Here is a 17,916-nt window from a genome sequence, read left to right on the forward strand (position 1 = left end):
CATTGGAAAAGGACTTTATTCTGTAACACTGCATTTGATCCTCTTCCCCTGCTTTGTGTGTGTTTCCCAGTTTGAAAGAGTTTAGTATTTCAGTGGTCATACGTCAAAAATGCATTGAGCGTTTAAAGGCTGTCTCATTGAGGAGATTAGAAATGAAAACAAACCAATGTTATTAATATGCATAGTCATTTAACCCTTAAAGTAACTGGGTAGGAATGTTGAGACACAAGCATACCAACAATATAATCTCCATCCGTGGATCCCTGTCTCTTAAACACAATTTCCCTATTGTTGGCTTTTTGAACCTTAATGCATAAAAAGCGATGAGGGCAGGACCCAAACAGCAGCATCATTACATAGGCAGAATGGGTAACACAGGGAGACAGTGCATAGCCAATGTGCTGTAGGGTCCCAGGGAGGACTCCTTATGAATATATGAATAAAGAAGCCTGGAAAAACTCTCCTCTTTGACGTCACATCTCCTCCTCTTTGACCTTCACACCAGAGCCTCAGTTTGTGGACATTGTAGGAGTCGGGTTGTATAGTTTAATTGCGCTTGATTTAACTCACCTTTCTGTATATGTACAGTACATACAGATCGGCTGTTTAACTGCATTTGTGTGTAGTTGTATAGTAAAATTCAACATCCCTTTTTTAAATAAGTCATTAACCAACTCCTAAACATTTTTCATCTACTCAAAAACGAGAAATTGCCACTGCGCACAGCTGTATTTCCACTGACACAATCCGAGCTGATAAAGCCCTTCTTACTGTCGGATTAACTGTAGCGTAAAGACAGGATGGACAGCAGCAGTAGTAGAACAAAAAATTGGCGCCTCGGGCTACATACGGAGCACTCGGCATGTTGAGCCAGTGTGTGATTCTGTTAGAAGCTGAATGTGTGTAATCAAGCTGTTTTTGGTCTGTGTGGATGTGTGCACGTTACTGAATGCATGAGTGCTTTTACACTACAGCGACTGCTGTGTTCACAGTTTTACCTGTGGGTTGGTAATTGCCGTCTTAACATGGGGTAGTGAGAGATACTGTTTGTTCTTCTGGGGAAGGGACAGAATAGTTTCCGTTCGGCAAAGGAAAACAAAGGACTCAGATTTGACCCTGGGTGAAATTATTTTGTCCCTACAAAATCAGACTGACATGACTGATTCAAACCAACCAATTCTCTGAACTGATATACATGGCAATCCTTAACACATTTGACAACTTTCTGTTATTTGAAAGATATTGATGAAGTCTGTGAGAATGATGCTTGTAAACTTGATTCCCTTTGCTGTGACTTATTTATGAGCCTGGCTTAAAAAGTTTGCGCGTAGAGTTGTAAAGGAGTAGTTCAGCTGTTGCTAAAGACAGGGCTGCACAGCTTCTAGTATGTGAATCAGTCTGCTGAAATGACTCTCAAAATGATTCGTGACCTGGTGAGTCACCCCAGTGGCTGCCAGATCCCTGCTGCTTAGAGGGCAAAGCCATTTTCTGAGACACATTTTTTAATACCTTTGTGGCGCCTTCAGGATATTATAAACTGTCTAACCAGTGCTTTGAAAGGCAACTGTGTTCCAAACAGTGAAGATTTGCCCTGGTTGTTTTTGAAGTATTTGATTTGAAAAGTATCAACGTTAGCATCAGACCACGTCTATACCTATAGGCAGCTTAATATTACATACCCGGCAGCAGCTGCTTGGCTTAGCATAAAAATGGAAAACCTGGAAACGGTTATCATGGCTCTGTCCACATAATACAAGTTGTTGTTTTTATGGGGTTATTTCTTTTTCTCCAGGATTTATTTTCTTGATTAGGTAACTTTAGGTGGGTTTTAGTCTTGATGCTGAATTAAGCTACAGTAAGTGAACAAGTTACTGGATGCCTCTTCATTTATGGCATCCAGATATGAGAGCAGTATCAATCTTCTCATCTGACTAACCAGGAAAGCAGATGAGTTTATTTCTGAATTCAAAGTAAACAATATGAACATGATAGAAAAACATGTTGAAGGAAAATCTAAGGTTGATTGATATCTCTTTCTAGCTATTCTAGTATCAATTGTACCATTGGTATTAGCATCATAGCATGCTGTCATATCTAACATTTATCTAACAGTCCCAATTTCATAAGCCCTGAGCAGAGAAGCATCTGAGTCGCATGGTGCTTACAAATCCCTGGCTGTTGAATCAACCCTTGTAAAACAGGTCGTATGTTTTGTCTAGATCTTCGTCAACAATCATCATGAGATCATGAGAGCAGATTGTTTTGAATGGGATCATTGATCTCGTTCCCGCAGCTGAAGTGGCACTTTAATGATGTTTTTGTTGTTTTTATGACCGTTGAAAATTAATTTCCCCAGACTATATTATTTTATCAAACGGTTGTTTGTAGTCTGTGCGTTCTGTGAACACTCAACCCTTTTTTGTTGCTAAGGGATACAGCATTCACTAAGATAAGGATGAAAAAAAACAAGCATCATCCACCTCAGGCATGACATCTGGCAGTTCAGGAAAATGAAAAAGGGAAGTTAAAAACTCTAAAATATAACCGCAGTGCGATTGGTCCCTCGGTCCTACTTTTGGCTGATTGTTTGATCTCCACAGTGGTTAATTCAAGCGGCGTAATAACTGAATCCTCAGAGCCGGGTGCTGTTATCCTTTTTTCTAAATGTCAACGCTCTGAAGAAAATACGCTTTTCTTGAATTTTCTTTACTTTTTGTTCACAAATTGTGAACGACATTACACTTTTCCACTGAAGCCGTACCATAATTACATCATTTATAGATTCCATCTTCATGAAAGTCTCAGTGAAGAGTTTTCTAATTTAGTGTGTGTGTTTGTGTCTGAGCACTACTTTGTAACGGGAAGTGATTTACCAGGTAAATGGCACTATTACAGGTAGGGCTGCCCCCCATTAGTCGACTAATCGTTAGTCGGCGAAAACATATTTGTCGACTAATTTTTCATTAGCCAATCAGTCGGAAAAAAAGGTCCATCTGCACGCTGCATGTGCTGTGACGTGTCAGCCGGAAACCTCCTCAGACTTAATTCGGAGCTGTGCCTGGGACTTAAGTTAATTTTGTTGGGCAGGATATCCAAAGTGTAGGATCCTTCTGATCATGTAAGGGACGAGCCCCAAAAGGTGACATGCAAACTCCGCTGGAAAAAAGGTTCCTCCGTATCCACGCCATCATATCAAAACACGGAGCTTTATTATCCCTGACAACGTGTGTTCCTTTCTCAGACTCGGAGGAAAACAGCAGCAGTGAGTCAGGCAGTGGCCTAGCTTTGTCTCAACATATACGTATAAACCTATAATATATAATCTTTCTGAGCTCAGAAAACGATCAATTCAAGCTTTCATTTCATGATCAGGGCGTAATGTGTGGAGGGGTTTTTGCCAACGAGCATATTTGTCGCTGTATCCATTTCCTGTGTAGTATTTATTGGGTTTTTATATTCCGATATGAATGATAGAAACTAGAACTCAATGCTCAGTGTGTGTGCTCGCTGCTTGTTCACACACACTTACCGGAGCTTGTGCTGTTTGTACCGCTGCCGGGCGGACCGATGTGACTCTCATGCGCTTTCTACATGCACAGTTTAATTTTTCACGGTTACTTATTACAGTTTTATTTTATATTTCATGTGAAGCACAACATACCATACCATTTCGGGGAGAAAAAAAAAAGTGGATGTTTTCTTTATAAATCATAATGTATCATATAGGTGAGTCGATTAGTCGACTAGAAAGATCTCTAGTCTAGGGCAGCCCTAATGACAGGCATATTTCACTAACAGCTCTGTATATGAACCAGTCTAACAATATCTTTGTGTCCGACAGAATAGAAAATCCCTCAGCGTAATAAACGGCTGTGTGAATATTTCTAAGCACTAGATCGATTTTTCAGCAGTTTTAGCTCCAAATTATCAATAATTCCTTTGCATCTGAAACATTAACTTTGAATTGTTCCAGTGTTTATAGATAACAGTATGCTGCTATGTCTTATTTACTGTCAATTTGACATTTTTAAATTCTTTCTTTTTTCACAGGAACTGGAGCGAGTGACAGCGTTGCAGACCAACCTGCAGCTGGCAGCGGTCATTTGCACTAATGCAAGGAGGTAAGTGTTCTTCTTGATACTATTCACTAAATAAATTGCTGCTGAAATAGCCCATTTAAACTGCATCTGCATACTAAGTACTTTCTTCATAAACATGATTTATTCTCCGTCTGTTAATGTGGTAACAAATTAGAAAAGGAGTTTGTCTTGAAAGTCTGAATTGAATACTCTGTACATCAATATAATGCGTATTCGGTTATCATGCTTGATGTTATGTTGTTGTGGGTGATCAGATGAGACATTTTTTTAAGGGGTTTCTTAAAGATTAGGTTATGGTATACTGTATTTAGTTTTTTTTTTATTTGGGAAGAGGTCTCATGTTTCATGTCTCTGGTGTTATTAATTATGATTGCTAACATACGCATTTTCATGAGCCTGTAATAACAAGAGCTTAAATTATTCATGCTAGTGATATGTTCGTCAAACCATGAAATCTTCTGTAAACTAGGCTTTTGGTGCTCTGCATTAATGGTTATATTGACTACAGGGAAAACACAGAGCCCATATACAGTACACTGTTTTTGTGTATAATTACAGATACCTATTACAATAAATCAGTTCCGGAGTATGCTGGACTCCCTGCCTAGCATAGTGGTATTAATATTTATTGATGCTACATTCCCCCTGTTCCGTGACGTCTCGTTTAAAGGCAACTGAGCGCGTCGAAGGAAGAATTCACAGAAGCCAGCTTGGGTCTTTTGGCCAATCAGAGGAGGCGGCAACTGCTGACAGGGCTGCTGAAGTCCCTGAGGACCATCAAGACGCTGGTGAAGTTTACACTCATAGCTTACAGATGTTGTTCTAAACTAGAGTAATACCAAAGAGAACGTCTAGGTTTAAGGACATTTGACTAAATGTTGAGCTGTTTATTAAAATCCAGATTAAGGCTGGGTCACTGCTAACGAGTCTACACCAAAATGTCGTTGCAAATGTTTTAAAATGAATTTCAATTCATTAGAACAAATATCTTTCAACAATTTTCTATGATCAGTCACTAAATACCTTGTGTGTGATCATTGACACGCCTTCAACACAGCTGTGGACTATCATGCAACTATGGGCTGTAATTAAACACTGTGTCACATAATGATTGTAGATATGCCTTGAGAAAGGTCCCTGTGACCGAAACGTCCACCCTTTTGAAATAGATCACTGCTGATGGGATAACTGTGTGCGGGAATAGTCTTGTTTCTTTGGAATCAGATTTTGGAGGGGAATTTACTCCCTGCATCGCAAAGGAGACAAAGCAAATGATTTACTTGTTCCCCTCTACTCATCTAAATGTGATCATTAAAGTGTTTTATTACCAACATGGCGCTGATAGAAAAGCAGGTAACTAGTGTTGAAGTAATTATCCCTTAATATTGTGGCCTGGTATTAATGTCTTCTTCTTCTCATCCTTCACCCTCACAGCAAAGAACAGACGTGAGACTCAGCGAGATGCTTGAGGTATTGTACTCCTTGATACAGACAACACACACACACGCAGGTATATGTGCAGGGATATGTATAATTGACTTAAAAGGTCAAACATCAGTAGGGATTCTGCTTTAAAAGCCAAACCCGTGCAAACACAAGATGCTCCATCAAACGCCCGTCTGTTGTGAAGGTCAGGTGTAGCACATGGAATGGATTTGACTTCAACTTAGTGTAATCCTTAGTTATCTGCACAGTATTGGCAGCAACAACCATTTTTTAAGAAGTTCAAACAAAACACCTGCACAGAAGGAGTCACGTGATCCAGAGTTTACTCTTGATGTTTTTGGTTCTTCATATATGAAATGACCTCGCCTCTGTGTGACTTTAGGAGGAAGACTATCCAGGTGCGATCCAGCTCTGTCTGGAATGTCAAAAGGCTGCCAGCACCTTCAAACACTACAGCTGCATCAGGTACAGTATGACCAGATTGATGGAGTGATGTGAAGTTGTCTCCAAATGGGAGCCGGCGTGGACCGCTATGGGTGGATGAAACGATTTCTGTTTACTTCTCTCTCTCTCTCTCTCTATTGTGAAACCAGTTACTTCAGGCAGGCAGCTGGCTAGTCATGCGATACAGATGGTTTGACTGAGGCAGAATTACACGAGACACGCGCAACATACTTAACTTGAACAATTTAGGGTCACTCAATTATGGTAGAAATAATAATCCTGATTATTTTGGTCAATATTGAGATTGCGACCCATTGACTTTGGTTTCAACATGCATTTTTTGCAGTGAATTTTCCCAAAACATAAACAATTGTAAATTAAAACAAGACAAGATAATTATTTATCTGCACAAACGTACGTATACACACATTTTCGATGTTGTAACCCTCTGCAACTAGAACATAAGACAAAAATAGATGAATTGTGCATCGCCACAAAATACTGCAAACTCTTAAATGTTTTTTCAACATTTTGAAAGGCTGGGCGCGCTTCATTTATAACACAGCACAAAAGGAGAAGCATTATTGCCAGATGGAAAACAGCCCAAAAACCTCTATGTCCTTATTTTCTTATACGTTGGAAGCCAAAATTATAATGGATTGAAAATAAATGTGCCCATCCCTGGATCCATTGAGGGTAAACAATGATGTTTTTTGTGGGGTTTTTTTTGTGATTGTGCCCAAACACATGCTGCCATAATAAACCCTCTTCTCTGAGTGTATTGAAGATTCTGCATGTATGTGCACCTATAGGCTTGGCCACATTGAATGTCAGAGGGCCAATTATCCCTGTCCCTTTTGATTTTCTATGTAATCATTCTCAATTTGTGGCAGTACAGTAGGTGGGTGCCACAGTGCTCGTTTTGTGTGTATCGATTACGGATGGATGTAGGATGTACGTCACTGCTGGCCTTCTCCCTCTTACTGCCAGACCACTTACAAACTTGGTCATGCAGGGCAAAGTGTTTGTTTGGCTATTTTTGGAGCTAGCATTGACATCACAAAATGTTGAACTCCATGTCAACACCGCTCAGTGTTAGCTCGCAGTCCCTCCCAAAAACAGATACCTTTTTAAACACATTTAAACACCTAACCTGGCTGTGATAATGCGGTTCGAGTGACAGAATGAGCGCATGGAAATGGTGATCACTATGGTAGCATCTACGGATTGTTGTGGTATGGAAAAACTCCTCCCACTGTTCTTTGTCACTCGCAGCTGCTGTTTATTACGGTGGATGTCTCCTCTGTGAATGTGCTGGATCATGGTGTGCAGGACAGCTGGGATCATCATTATCCACCAGTGGTATAACCCATTGCAACCAGCCTGTGATCAGCTCACAAAGAGGCTGTTTTATTTTTTTCAATCCGTTAATACAGCTGTATTGAATATTGCAGCTTCGGTTGAACTCTTCACCTTTGCTTTCCTTTGCAATATGCTAATTCTGCTTCCTGTACGCAGTAAGTTTAAACCTCGGTGCATTGATCACTCATCTGTCACTTTTTGCATCAGCTTAGGCTCCCTGCCCAACATTGCTAGAGCCCTGCATGCAGCGTTGCCCCTACCTTAGCACCTAGTTGCTGGTCTGCTGCACTTTTGATTTAACCTTGAAGCTATGCTCCTCCATGCGCTGCTGAATGCTCTACAGTACACGGAGGCTTTGTGTCATGCCTGCCCTTCCTTTGTCCCTGTCCCCAACCCTTTAAAAGTCAATATTGCTTCCCCAAGAAGGCCCTTCTACAACCTCATACTCTGTCTCAGTCCATTTTGATCAGACGGTACTAGGGCTGAACGATCTATCGTTTTGGACCGAAAATCGCGATCTCAGACAACACGATTTTGGGATCGTCAAAGCTGCGGTTTTTGCTTGGTGCATATTAATAATTATGCAGTCCTCGTGCTGCGTTCTCTAGCTTGCAGAACTAGATAGCTAGCTTACAATTTGTCGTCTAATAAATAAAGTTGATGAACTCAAGCGAGGCAAGAAGTGTTGGTTTTTCTTCCGTTTACTTTGTTCACCAAGCAAGTATTTATACAGGACATTCGTTTTTGTAAAACTGAAAACAAACAGAAACAAAGGATACATAAATTTCACGAAGATAATAGCATGATACCACGAGAGCTAGCATAGCTAAGTGACATTATCATAGAGCATGTAGAAACTAATATTCATCGTATATTCCTAATTATTTACATGGCATTGAATGTACTAACAAATGATAGACACTTACAGACTAATAATGTCCAAAGCTCACGCGTGAAAAGGTAGCTCTTCGAGGAGGAATTTCGGCAGTGGCTGAATCCGTGTGCTCTTCTAACTGAGGTCAACTCGTCAATGAAAAAGAAACTAAACCTGCGTGACTTTGTAAATAATACTGTCCACTAGGTGGCAGTATTTCCCCACATATAAAACCCAAAGCTACCAAAAGCTTATGGAGGGCAGAACAATAATAATAATTTCGTCAATAATTTCACATGAATGCCCAAGGCTCTGTGTCAGCTACTGATCAGAAAGCTGCAGGCTGCGCGTGACCAGATCACGTGTTCGCCACCCAAGTCAGTGTGTAGCTCGTCATTCAATTTCAAGCATGGCTGAAGCAGGAGCAGAAGCGGAGCCGACGAAATTAATAGCAAAGAAAAACAGCACGTCGGTCATTTGGCAGTATTTTGGATTTGAGGCCAGTGATGAACACCAGAAACAGGTGTTGTGCCAAACATGTCGTGTAAAAGTGGCTACATCGGGTGGCAATACCACCAATTTACATCGCCACTTGAGAATTCACCACCTGAACTTGTATGATGAGTGCATGGCGAAAAAGAACTGTGAAACATCAAGCAGCAGCGATACTTCGGCAAAACAGCCAACAATAACATCATTGTTCGCCAGTGTGACGCCTTATGAAAGAACTAGCCGAAGACACAAGGAGATTACCACTGCCCGACTTACATATCGAAGGACATGGTGTCTGTAAACACCGTGACCAAAGACGCATTTAAACGTTTGCTACGCACAATGGATAAGAGGTATGTTCTGCCCTCCCGCACATACTTCAATCAAGTTGCCATCCCACAGCTCTACGCAGAATGTAATGCCAAAGTTGTAAATGAGCTGGAAAACACGGAGTTTTATGCGTCAACTACTGATCTGTGGTCAAGCAGAACGACCGAGCCCTACATGAGTTTGACCGTGCATTTCGTCAACGCCAACTTCGAGTTGTGTAGCCGCTGCCTGCAGACAGCATACTTCCCCACTGACCATACCGGGGAGAATATTGCCATGGGGCTGAAGGAGTGCTTGGCCAACTGGGGTCTAAAAGAAGAGGCCCAGACGTGCATAACAACAGACAACGCTTCAAATATGGTCAAAGCAATGGGACTTAACCAATGGACCAGACTGCAGTGCTTTGGACACAGGCTGCATCTTGCAATTGGTAAGTACAAGAATGTGTGTTTGTGCGAGTGTGTATGTTTACAAGGTTACTACAAGTGTGAGAGTTCGTATTATCTGGGGACGAAGCGCCGGGAAGTTTGTTGTCAAGCTGTCGTTAGCTGACCAACTGTTAGCGCAATGCTACTTTAACATACTGTTTATCCTAGGGAGAAAAATGAACCCTTTCATCGGTAAGCTTTGTGTGTGTGTGTGTGTGTGTGTGTGTGTGTGTGTGTGTGTGTGTGTGTGTGTGTGTGTGTGTGTGTGTGTGTGTGTGTGTGTGTGCACGTTTTAAGGATTAGGGATTAGTGAGGCCATGTAATGTGTGTATCGGTGCGAGGGGGAAACGTGTTTTTGGTACAATAAACGGCTAACGTGTTTTAGTAGTAGCACATGTCAGGGTGGTGCAACATCAGCTGATGCCACTATACGGATTAAGTGATTTTTTGGTTTTTAGTGGAATATCTAAGAAGCATATTAATTGCTTGTGCATTAATTACCAATTACAAATTAATTTATGGGCAATAACTTCCTGTGGTAGTACCACCTGAAGTCTGCTGCTAAAAAAACGTCATTGAACTAAATACAAGATGACAACAGATGTAATCAATGGTATGATATGAATACTGTGTTATGAGCTATCCTTATGGCTTTTCATACTGTAATACATGTAATGTTTTCCCCCAGAAAATGCTGTCAAAGATGAGCAAAGAATCAAACGGGCCACAGGACTTTGCAAGCAGCTGGTTGCGGTCTTCACTCACAGCTGGAAGAAGAAGGCGGCACTAAAACAGGCACAGCAAGACTTGAACCTACCTCAACAGTCACTGGTCACTGAATGTCCGACACGATGGGGCTCCGGGCAGAAAATGATTGGGAGGGTGTTGGAGCAGAGCAAGGCACTGTGCCAGGTTCTGTCTGAAGACAGGAAGACGCGGCACCTGGTCCCCACTTGGCAAGACACAGATGTCCTTGAATCTGTAAACAATGCCCTCGGTCCTCCTCAGGAGTTCAAAGACGCCCTCTCAGGTGAGGACTACGTAAGCGTGTCATACCTGAAGCCAGTGCTCCATCTCCTCAGAACAGCAACGCTTGCTGAAACTGACCAGGACACGAATCTCACCAAGGAGATCAAATCAAGAGCTCTCCACTACATTGAAGAGAAATACAGCGACCCAGTGACACAGGAGCTCTTGGACATCACATCCTTCCTTGATCCAAGATTCAAGAAGAGCTACATAAGTGAAGAGAATGTCCCATACATCAAAGACAGAGTGAAGATGGAAATGGAACAGGTGGCACAAAAGGTAAGCTTTCCTTTTTCTTTGTTGTTTCAAAATAAAACAAAGTTGTATTTGTGTTTTTAATTTTTAATTTTTGAACTATACTCTACTGACATTTTAAACTTTTAGACAAAATGCCTCGTTGGTCTTAATCACAACTGATAGCAAAACATTGATGCCTCTTATTACTGTGTGTTGCAGTTGTGTGTCACAACCCATCCCATGCCCCTGAGTGCAGAAGAAGAACCACCATCCACCTCTACAAAGCGAAAGCGGTCACTGGGCAGCTTTTTCAAGACCAAGGCGGTCCCTGCTTCCTCTACTGTGCAGTTGGAGGATACCATTAAAGCAGAACTGGACAACTACCTCATAACTCCTACCATTGATGGAGAGCAAGATCCACTGGCCTGGTGGAGAGTGCACAATGTCAACTTCCCATGGCTTAGCAAGTTGGCTCGTAAGTACCTTTGCATACCAGCAACGAGTGCACCATCAGAGAGACTGTTCAGTGCCAGTGGCAATATTGTCACATGTCAGCGTGCAAGTCTGAAGCCAGCAAAGGTTGACATGTTGGTTTTCTTGGCCAAAAATCTGGGGAAGGGGAAGATTTATTGATTTTTGTTGTTGTTCTTCTGCACCTTACCCTGACATGTCTTTGTTCCATTAAAAAAGGTGTTCACTCTTTTTTACTTATCTTTTGTTTACCGACTAGATGTTAAATAATTTAACCAGTTGGACATCTTTTGTTGATGAGGAAACTGTAGGGTCATTTAAACTTTTTTAATTATTATTATTTATTTTTACTACCTTTACATTTCACTTCCTCTTGCCACTTTATTTGAAGAAGAAGCACAGGTTTCTGAATACACGGGTTGAATATCTGTAACTGCTGCTGATGTTGAGGTTCATAAGCTAGCTCCTTTGAGCCATTTTGCACTACTTTTAAGGTAAGACTTCTTTTTTTTGCTCCACTTTGTTGTTACACTGAAACTTGTTTCAATAAAAAAAATCGTGGTTGAAATCGAAATCGCAATCTCTGCCAGAAAAATCGCAATTTCAATTTTTTCTTAAAATCGTTCAGCCCTAGACGGTACACAGTGGCAGCAGTTTAAGACCCCAAGCATGTCAGCACAATGTTCACAAACTGTGCTGTGGCTTGGAAAAACAAAGGTGTAATTTAAAAAGACACCTATAGCATCTCTATCAAATTGTGGGCCTTATAGAAGTAAGACTAAATAATAAATCATTTAATTGATGTACAATTTGACAGTGAGAAATGTAATGGTTTAAGATCAGTTGCAAGATATCCACCAAAACATAAATCGTAAATGTATATTAGCCTTCCATCTATAAACTCTGAATCTTTTGCTTCTTTACCCTCTCCTCTTAACCTACCCCCAACCTCTTCAGTGTTCAGATTTGCAAATTTAGGGTCGATGTTGTCCTTTCTCAATATGTTTCGCTCTTTGAAGCCCTTCCCATGCGACTTAGTTGCCTCACTTCCTGAATGTAACAGTGGCCAACATGACTACAGCAAAAACAGCACTCTCTCAAACGTCTGAGCGTCCTGCAGGATCCTTGAAGCACTCCAAGACTCCCACTTTGCCAAATGAGCAAGTCAGCAGTCACAGGGGAGGGGCTTGCCTTAAGCGCTGTGGACAGCTATTGCGAGTGTTAACTGAAAACAGGGTGAAAAAGACTCTCTGATTTCCACGTATCTCCTCTTCAATCTCTTTGTTCCCTGCGGGGAACAGCTTGTTAATTAGGTTTCACTCCTCATCGGTTATTTATGCATTCTGTCTGATCATGGAGGGAGCCAGTATGTGGGGAGGAGCTGCATCTGCACACACATGATCACTCACCGGACCATGAGTCATTTGGCATCATATTCACTGGGTGAACACAATAACAGGAGGACTGGACAATGTGGTCACCTGGGTAATCAACCTTTAGTTGACCTCTTCTGTTGTGGTCCAAAAGTCCAAAAGAGTTCTTTAATGTGATCAAATATGGTTTGTTAACCTAATTGGTACATTATTGAGCCAAGCGTTAAAGGGTCCATGTGTGGTATTGAGTACTTTGATTGCTTAGTCAAGTTTAGTGATTAGGATGAGTAATATAAGATGTGATGATGTGAAGACTTAACTGTTTGAAGTTCTGTAAGGTGTTGAATAAGTCGTTGGAATTGTTGGGAAAGACACTTATTTACTTTCTTTCCAAGAGTTTATTAGGAGATTGATGCCACTTGATGGCCGTGTGCTAGATATGGAGCTCAAGCCAGGTAATGGTTGGCTTAGCTTAGCAAAAAGACTGGAAGAAGAGGGCGAGTGATTAGCCTGGCTCTATCCAAAGGTATCAGAATGTGTCTGTCAGGAGCTCAAAAGGTCTCCAATAAATATGTTCTGTCTCGCTTGTTTAACCCAAATGTTTTTACACTATGCTGAGCTAAGCTAATCCAACTCTAACATCTAACTATTTGCAAGAAAGCAGAGAAGCTTAGTTATTTACTGAATTTTGGAATGCACATTTGAGTTCCTTTAACCACTAAGTATGTAACGCCCTGTTGTTGCCCAGTTTTCTTGATGTCCGTCAACCGTTGCCGGATGTCTGCCATGCTGTGACGAGCACTGGTGCTTGTTCTGGGAAATCAGAGTTCTCCGCCTTACACTCATGTGCTCTTAAGCCCCTGAGCATTGAAGTGGTGGGATGATGTCTTTCCCTCCTAAATGGGTTTTCAGCAGTGTTCAGTTTGTGGTTAAGCTTCTGTTCCTTTACCATCCACCAGCGTGGGAGTATTAAAGAAAGTTGTGTGGTGAACAGGGCATTTTTCCTGTTGGCCTCTGCTCATCTGCTGTATCTCCTTAGTGTGGCTGCCAATGCTGAACGCCTTTGTTTAGCACTCTCCTGGGCTTTGCATATGGACATTCAGACACTTTCTTGCGTTAGTAGCCAGGACCTGACATCGATCCGTTCACCCCTCTGTAGTAGAGCCAGTTCCCATACTTTGTGTGTGTATATTGGCTTCCTCTCCCAGTTTGAGGATACTTTGGGCTATAACTTGCCTTCCTGAGCTTAAAACTGAGAATGTCTTTGTGTTATCATTGCTGTGGTGCGTCCCAACCCATTGGATCTTTTTACAGTGTTGTAATAGCAATAGAGCTGTGAGTAGCGTTCTGTTAGCATCTGCTGTGTCACACTGTTTCACAGGAAATTCCCAATCATCCTTGGCACTTTAGTTCAGACGCTCATAATAAGTAGCTTCTTTGATCAGTTTCCTGATGTGGTGAGAGCAACGTTGGTATTGTTTTAACCTTGTGAGTCTGTGTGTGCTTCTTGAGACTAATACTGTACCATTTAGGCTGTTTTGGGTTACTTTCCAGGTGTTTCTTTTTCTGTCTGTCTTATCAGTGGCTAGATTTTGTCACTGAGGTAGCGTTGCAATTTTGCGATCAAAATAAAGCAGTTAAAAGATGGATGAGGTCCGAGCTGGAGTGTTGGAGGTAAGCCGCGCCAACTATACACCCTCAACTAGAGTTCAGTTGGTCTCCAGTTTGATCATTTGTTTACTGTTGTTGTTTCAGTTGGTTTTGAAACAACTTGTAGGACTCCTGCAGTCTCCTCTCAGCTCCTCCTCCCCCGCCTCATCCCTCTCCTAACTCGATACCCAACTGAAGCTAAGACGCTTAATTAGTAATTTATTAAGGACACTCTCTCCCTTGGGCAGCTGCGGTCTCACAAGGCACAACATAAGTGCGGGCTGACCTGAAAAAGACCCCAAGCAAAGCAGAGACAGAGGCAGGGGAACAGAAGATGATTATGAATAGGTGGAGTCACATGGGAATAGAATTGGTGTCTCGGGACAGGAAAAATAGTTGTGATTTCTTTTGCTACTTTTGAGTTAAAAGCAATCCCAGGAAGCAACAAAAAACTCCAAGGATGGGTGGGCGTTTTGTTTCCGTGTCTGGTCCATGCAGAGACACACACACACACACACACACACACACACACACACACACACACACACACACACACACACACACACACACACACACACACTCACTCACAATTTGACAGCAGATGACACAAACATTCTAAAAGTACAAGCATTGAAACATAAAAAAAACATGTCTTCCCAACAGACAATTGTGCGACACATGGCTTTAGCTTGTTGATAAGGGTTCCTCTTGTATTCGAAATATAAACGGAGCCACATTGTGGTTCCTATAATAGTACCGAATTAATCGAAGCATACGGAAAGAAGATGAATTAAAGGCAATGAAAAACAAAGACATTTATAACGTTTTGTTTAGTTTTCTCTGACTTCTGGATAGAATTTTCCAATTAAGTCATTATGTAATTACTTTTGTTATTTTATTGACAAAAACCGTAAGAGTGTTTAACAATGAATAATAATTGATGAAGTTAGTTGATACCATTTTGTGCTTCAGAATTGAGGAACTAATCATCAATCTTCTTTCCCCCCCTTACAGCGAATTGAATTCCAAACTACAAGACACTCTCGAACAAATAGAGGTATGTGGCTTTCTGGTTTATCTCTAACTTTCTTTTTTTGTGAGCAAAATGATTAAAGAGGTTGAACAGTGAATAAGATTGTGGTCTAACCGTGTAATTTTCCAGAAGCACTCATCTGATAGAAGCAATTTATACTTCATTTTGACATTTTGATAGTTTGCCTTTCTCATTCTGAGCCTGCAAAATATTGACACATTCAGAAAGTTATTATCAGTGAGCAGGCGCAGTAAATTATCTCTGTTTCATCTCTAGCTGGGTCTTGGTGTTTATGTTTGATCAATTGTATGCAAAGCAATTTTCTCCACACCGCTGCTTCTGCGCTTGAGTAGATTAATTACTTACACTTCTGTCTGTACACAAGAAACAGGCGTGCATGTGCACACACATGCATAGTCACTCGGCAAGGTGCTTGTTTGTTTACTTGGCAGCATGAGTTTGTTAATAAGCAAAGCAAAATCCTCTAAAATCATAAAGGCAAACAGTTGCACAGAGAACAGACAAACACAGACGCACATCAAGAGTCAACTGAAGAACGCTAAGAGCCAAAAACACTTTAATAAATATGATAATTTCTCATTTATCTAATAATACGTTTACTCTTCACATACAACAAAGACTGTGTGTATGCCTTACTCAATGGAGTTGTCACTGGTTGGTTTTTGGTTAGTCTGAAACATCACACACACACACACACACACACACACACACACACACACACACACACACACACACACACACACACACACACACACTTGAATCTCGTAATGTCAATGCCTTCTATAGAAAAGCAACCAGACAGTCAGCCAAGGGAAGCAGCTTTTCTATAAATAAAAGCACTTAGTGCGCTCCCAGCATGACTAGGCACAGAAGAAACTCAGGGAACATATTATCAGTAATGTTTTCTACAGTAAGACATATTGGGCAGTGGTCATTATATAAAGTTAAAACGTTATATAAATCTTGTGTGTCCAAATGCTACAGAATCACTGTGTTTAGTACTATTTCATTTTTCAGCTTATTTTCTTACTGCATAAAAGGAATTTGAAACATAAAGAAAATGCTTTAGAAAACTGCAATAGAAGGAACCAAAGGCGGAGGTTTTTAAACTTCACATCTCGGGGATTAATCCTCCTATGACCGATCATTAAGCACCATAAAGAAATTCCACAACTTTGAATTAGACCAATTTACAGCCGCACTCGCTAATTTGGTTTGTCTGAAAGTGTTTTTGAAAAGGAATTCAGCTCGAATATAAACTGACTACTTTTATGCAATTAATCACTGCTGGCAAATTCTTACACCACAGACTTCGACCTTCATCCTAGTGTTTGAGTGCAGCTTCAAACATACGTTAAGGCGTGAGAACATTGGCAGTGATGCAATGCATTTGATCACTTTCAGCCTCTGTCAGCACTATATTCTTTCAGGTTGGCTTATTGTGTCATGGTTGTTACACATGAACATCCTGTACATCCTCACTCTCTGCTAACCTTGATTTATTTTCTTACTTCTCTTTTTATCTCTTTGTCAAGGACTTTCACCCACACACATTTTATAAATAGTATAAATACACATCCATTTGACCGTGACCTTGTGTGGTAGCTAATACATCTGCACATCAATATCTAAATCCTGGGTCTTAACGTTGATAATCCCTCTCTTTTTCTTTTCCTTTGTCATCCATATATTTCTGCCTTCAGGAGCAGCTTGACGTCGCCCTGTCGAAGACTTGTAAGAACTTTGATGTTGCGCACTACACCAAGGTCCAGCTGGCCTACACTCTCCTGGGAAAGACACAGGTCAGTGGTTGAATCATTTTTAAGGTCACAGGAAATGGGTAAACATGACCTCATCTACATGTGACTCTTGATCTTCTAGCGCGGGTTATAAGAGTGTTGTATATCTTGTATATTCCTATCCTTAGTTTATATAATAGGGTAATGTACAGTCAGTAGCCATTGTTTTTTTGTCTTAACTCTCACAACCTCTTGCCATCATTTAGATTAGAACAGTATAAAATAATATAAAATCTTCCACAGACAAACTGGCCAAACCAATACAGCAATCAATGAATGGTAATGTGGTTTATTGAAGTTCTTCTTTGTCATTATTGTCCATTCCTGCCTTACTAAACTGATTTTATACCAGTGTTTGAATTCAGTTTTATTTTTGAGAAAACAGCTCTGGATAAAAACAAGAGATCACTCCACATTTTTCTGTCGGATTTCAACACAGAGAAAAATTGTCAGTAGTTTATAGAATACAATAAAAAAATCCTCTAACTCAAAGGCATGTCTATTCATAATACAACAAGAGAAAATGATTAGGCTGAAGTGGTCTCTTCAATTTTTCCGCGGCTGTATTTTAGGCCACGGAGAATGCATGTCATCCTTTGTGATAACGTTATTCTTTTCTTACTGTCAATCAACTGACACCCATAGAAAAGAGAAAGCAAAATACCATCGTTTCTGTATAAATGCCTGGGAACAAAACTATAGAGTGCCGCAGGAACGAATCCTAAAACCCGGAAGTAAGTTAGCCTTTTACAACTCAGATTCAATGCGATTTCTCCATAGGATTTTGGAAAATAGCTCGAAATGAGGTCTGTGGTTTACACAAATTT

The 17,916-nt window shown here is 40.8% G+C and overlaps 2 protein-coding genes across 4 annotated transcripts in view; both read left to right on the forward strand.

Moving 5' to 3' along the window:
- The window catches only part of vps50 (VPS50 EARP/GARPII complex subunit), a 99,258-nt gene that overhangs the window by 18,238 nt on the left and 63,104 nt on the right, over positions 1-17,916 (forward strand). For both annotated transcript variants that reach the window (XM_063899544.1, XM_063899546.1), the window contains exons 6-11: positions 4,051-4,121; positions 4,771-4,888; positions 5,535-5,570; positions 5,929-6,011; positions 15,251-15,293; positions 16,994-17,092. In XM_063899544.1, coding sequence (XP_063755614.1) covers positions 4,051-4,121; positions 4,771-4,888; positions 5,535-5,570; positions 5,929-6,011; positions 15,251-15,293; positions 16,994-17,092 — 450 coding nt within the window. The remainder of the gene's footprint in view (positions 1-4,050; positions 4,122-4,770; positions 4,889-5,534; positions 5,571-5,928; positions 6,012-15,250; positions 15,294-16,993; positions 17,093-17,916) is intronic.
- On the forward strand, positions 7,356-11,841 carry LOC134874476 (E3 SUMO-protein ligase ZBED1-like). 2 transcript variants are annotated; one of them, XM_063898501.1, is made up of 3 exons: positions 7,356-9,478; positions 10,165-10,784; positions 10,962-11,841. In XM_063898501.1, exons 1-3 carry the CDS (start codon positions 9,007-9,009, stop codon positions 11,373-11,375), a joined length of 1,506 nt encoding a protein of 501 aa, XP_063754571.1. In that variant the 5' UTR covers positions 7,356-9,006; the 3' UTR covers positions 11,376-11,841. The 2 variants fall into 2 exon arrangements, with proteins under 2 accessions (XP_063754571.1, XP_063754573.1); XM_063898503.1 differs by having other exon boundaries at positions 9,354-9,668.

Source organism: Eleginops maclovinus, chromosome 13 (assembly GCF_036324505.1).
Source record: "Eleginops maclovinus isolate JMC-PN-2008 ecotype Puerto Natales chromosome 13, JC_Emac_rtc_rv5, whole genome shotgun sequence".
Classification (NCBI taxonomy): domain Eukaryota; kingdom Metazoa; phylum Chordata; class Actinopteri; order Perciformes; family Eleginopidae; genus Eleginops; species Eleginops maclovinus.

Bases quoted from the DNA above. Each gene is read 5' to 3' on its own strand.
- LOC134874476 (XM_063898501.1), top strand. From the start codon at position 9,007: ATGGTGTCTGTAAACACCGTGACCAAAGACGCATTTAAACGTTTGCTA. The intron at 9,479-10,164 runs GTAAGTACAAGA...GTTTTCCCCCAG, and splicing joins CAGGCTGCATCTTGCAATTG to AAAATGCTGTCAAAGATGAG. The intron at 10,785-10,961 runs GTAAGCTTTCCT...TGTGTGTTGCAG, and splicing joins TGGAACAGGTGGCACAAAAG to TTGTGTGTCACAACCCATCC.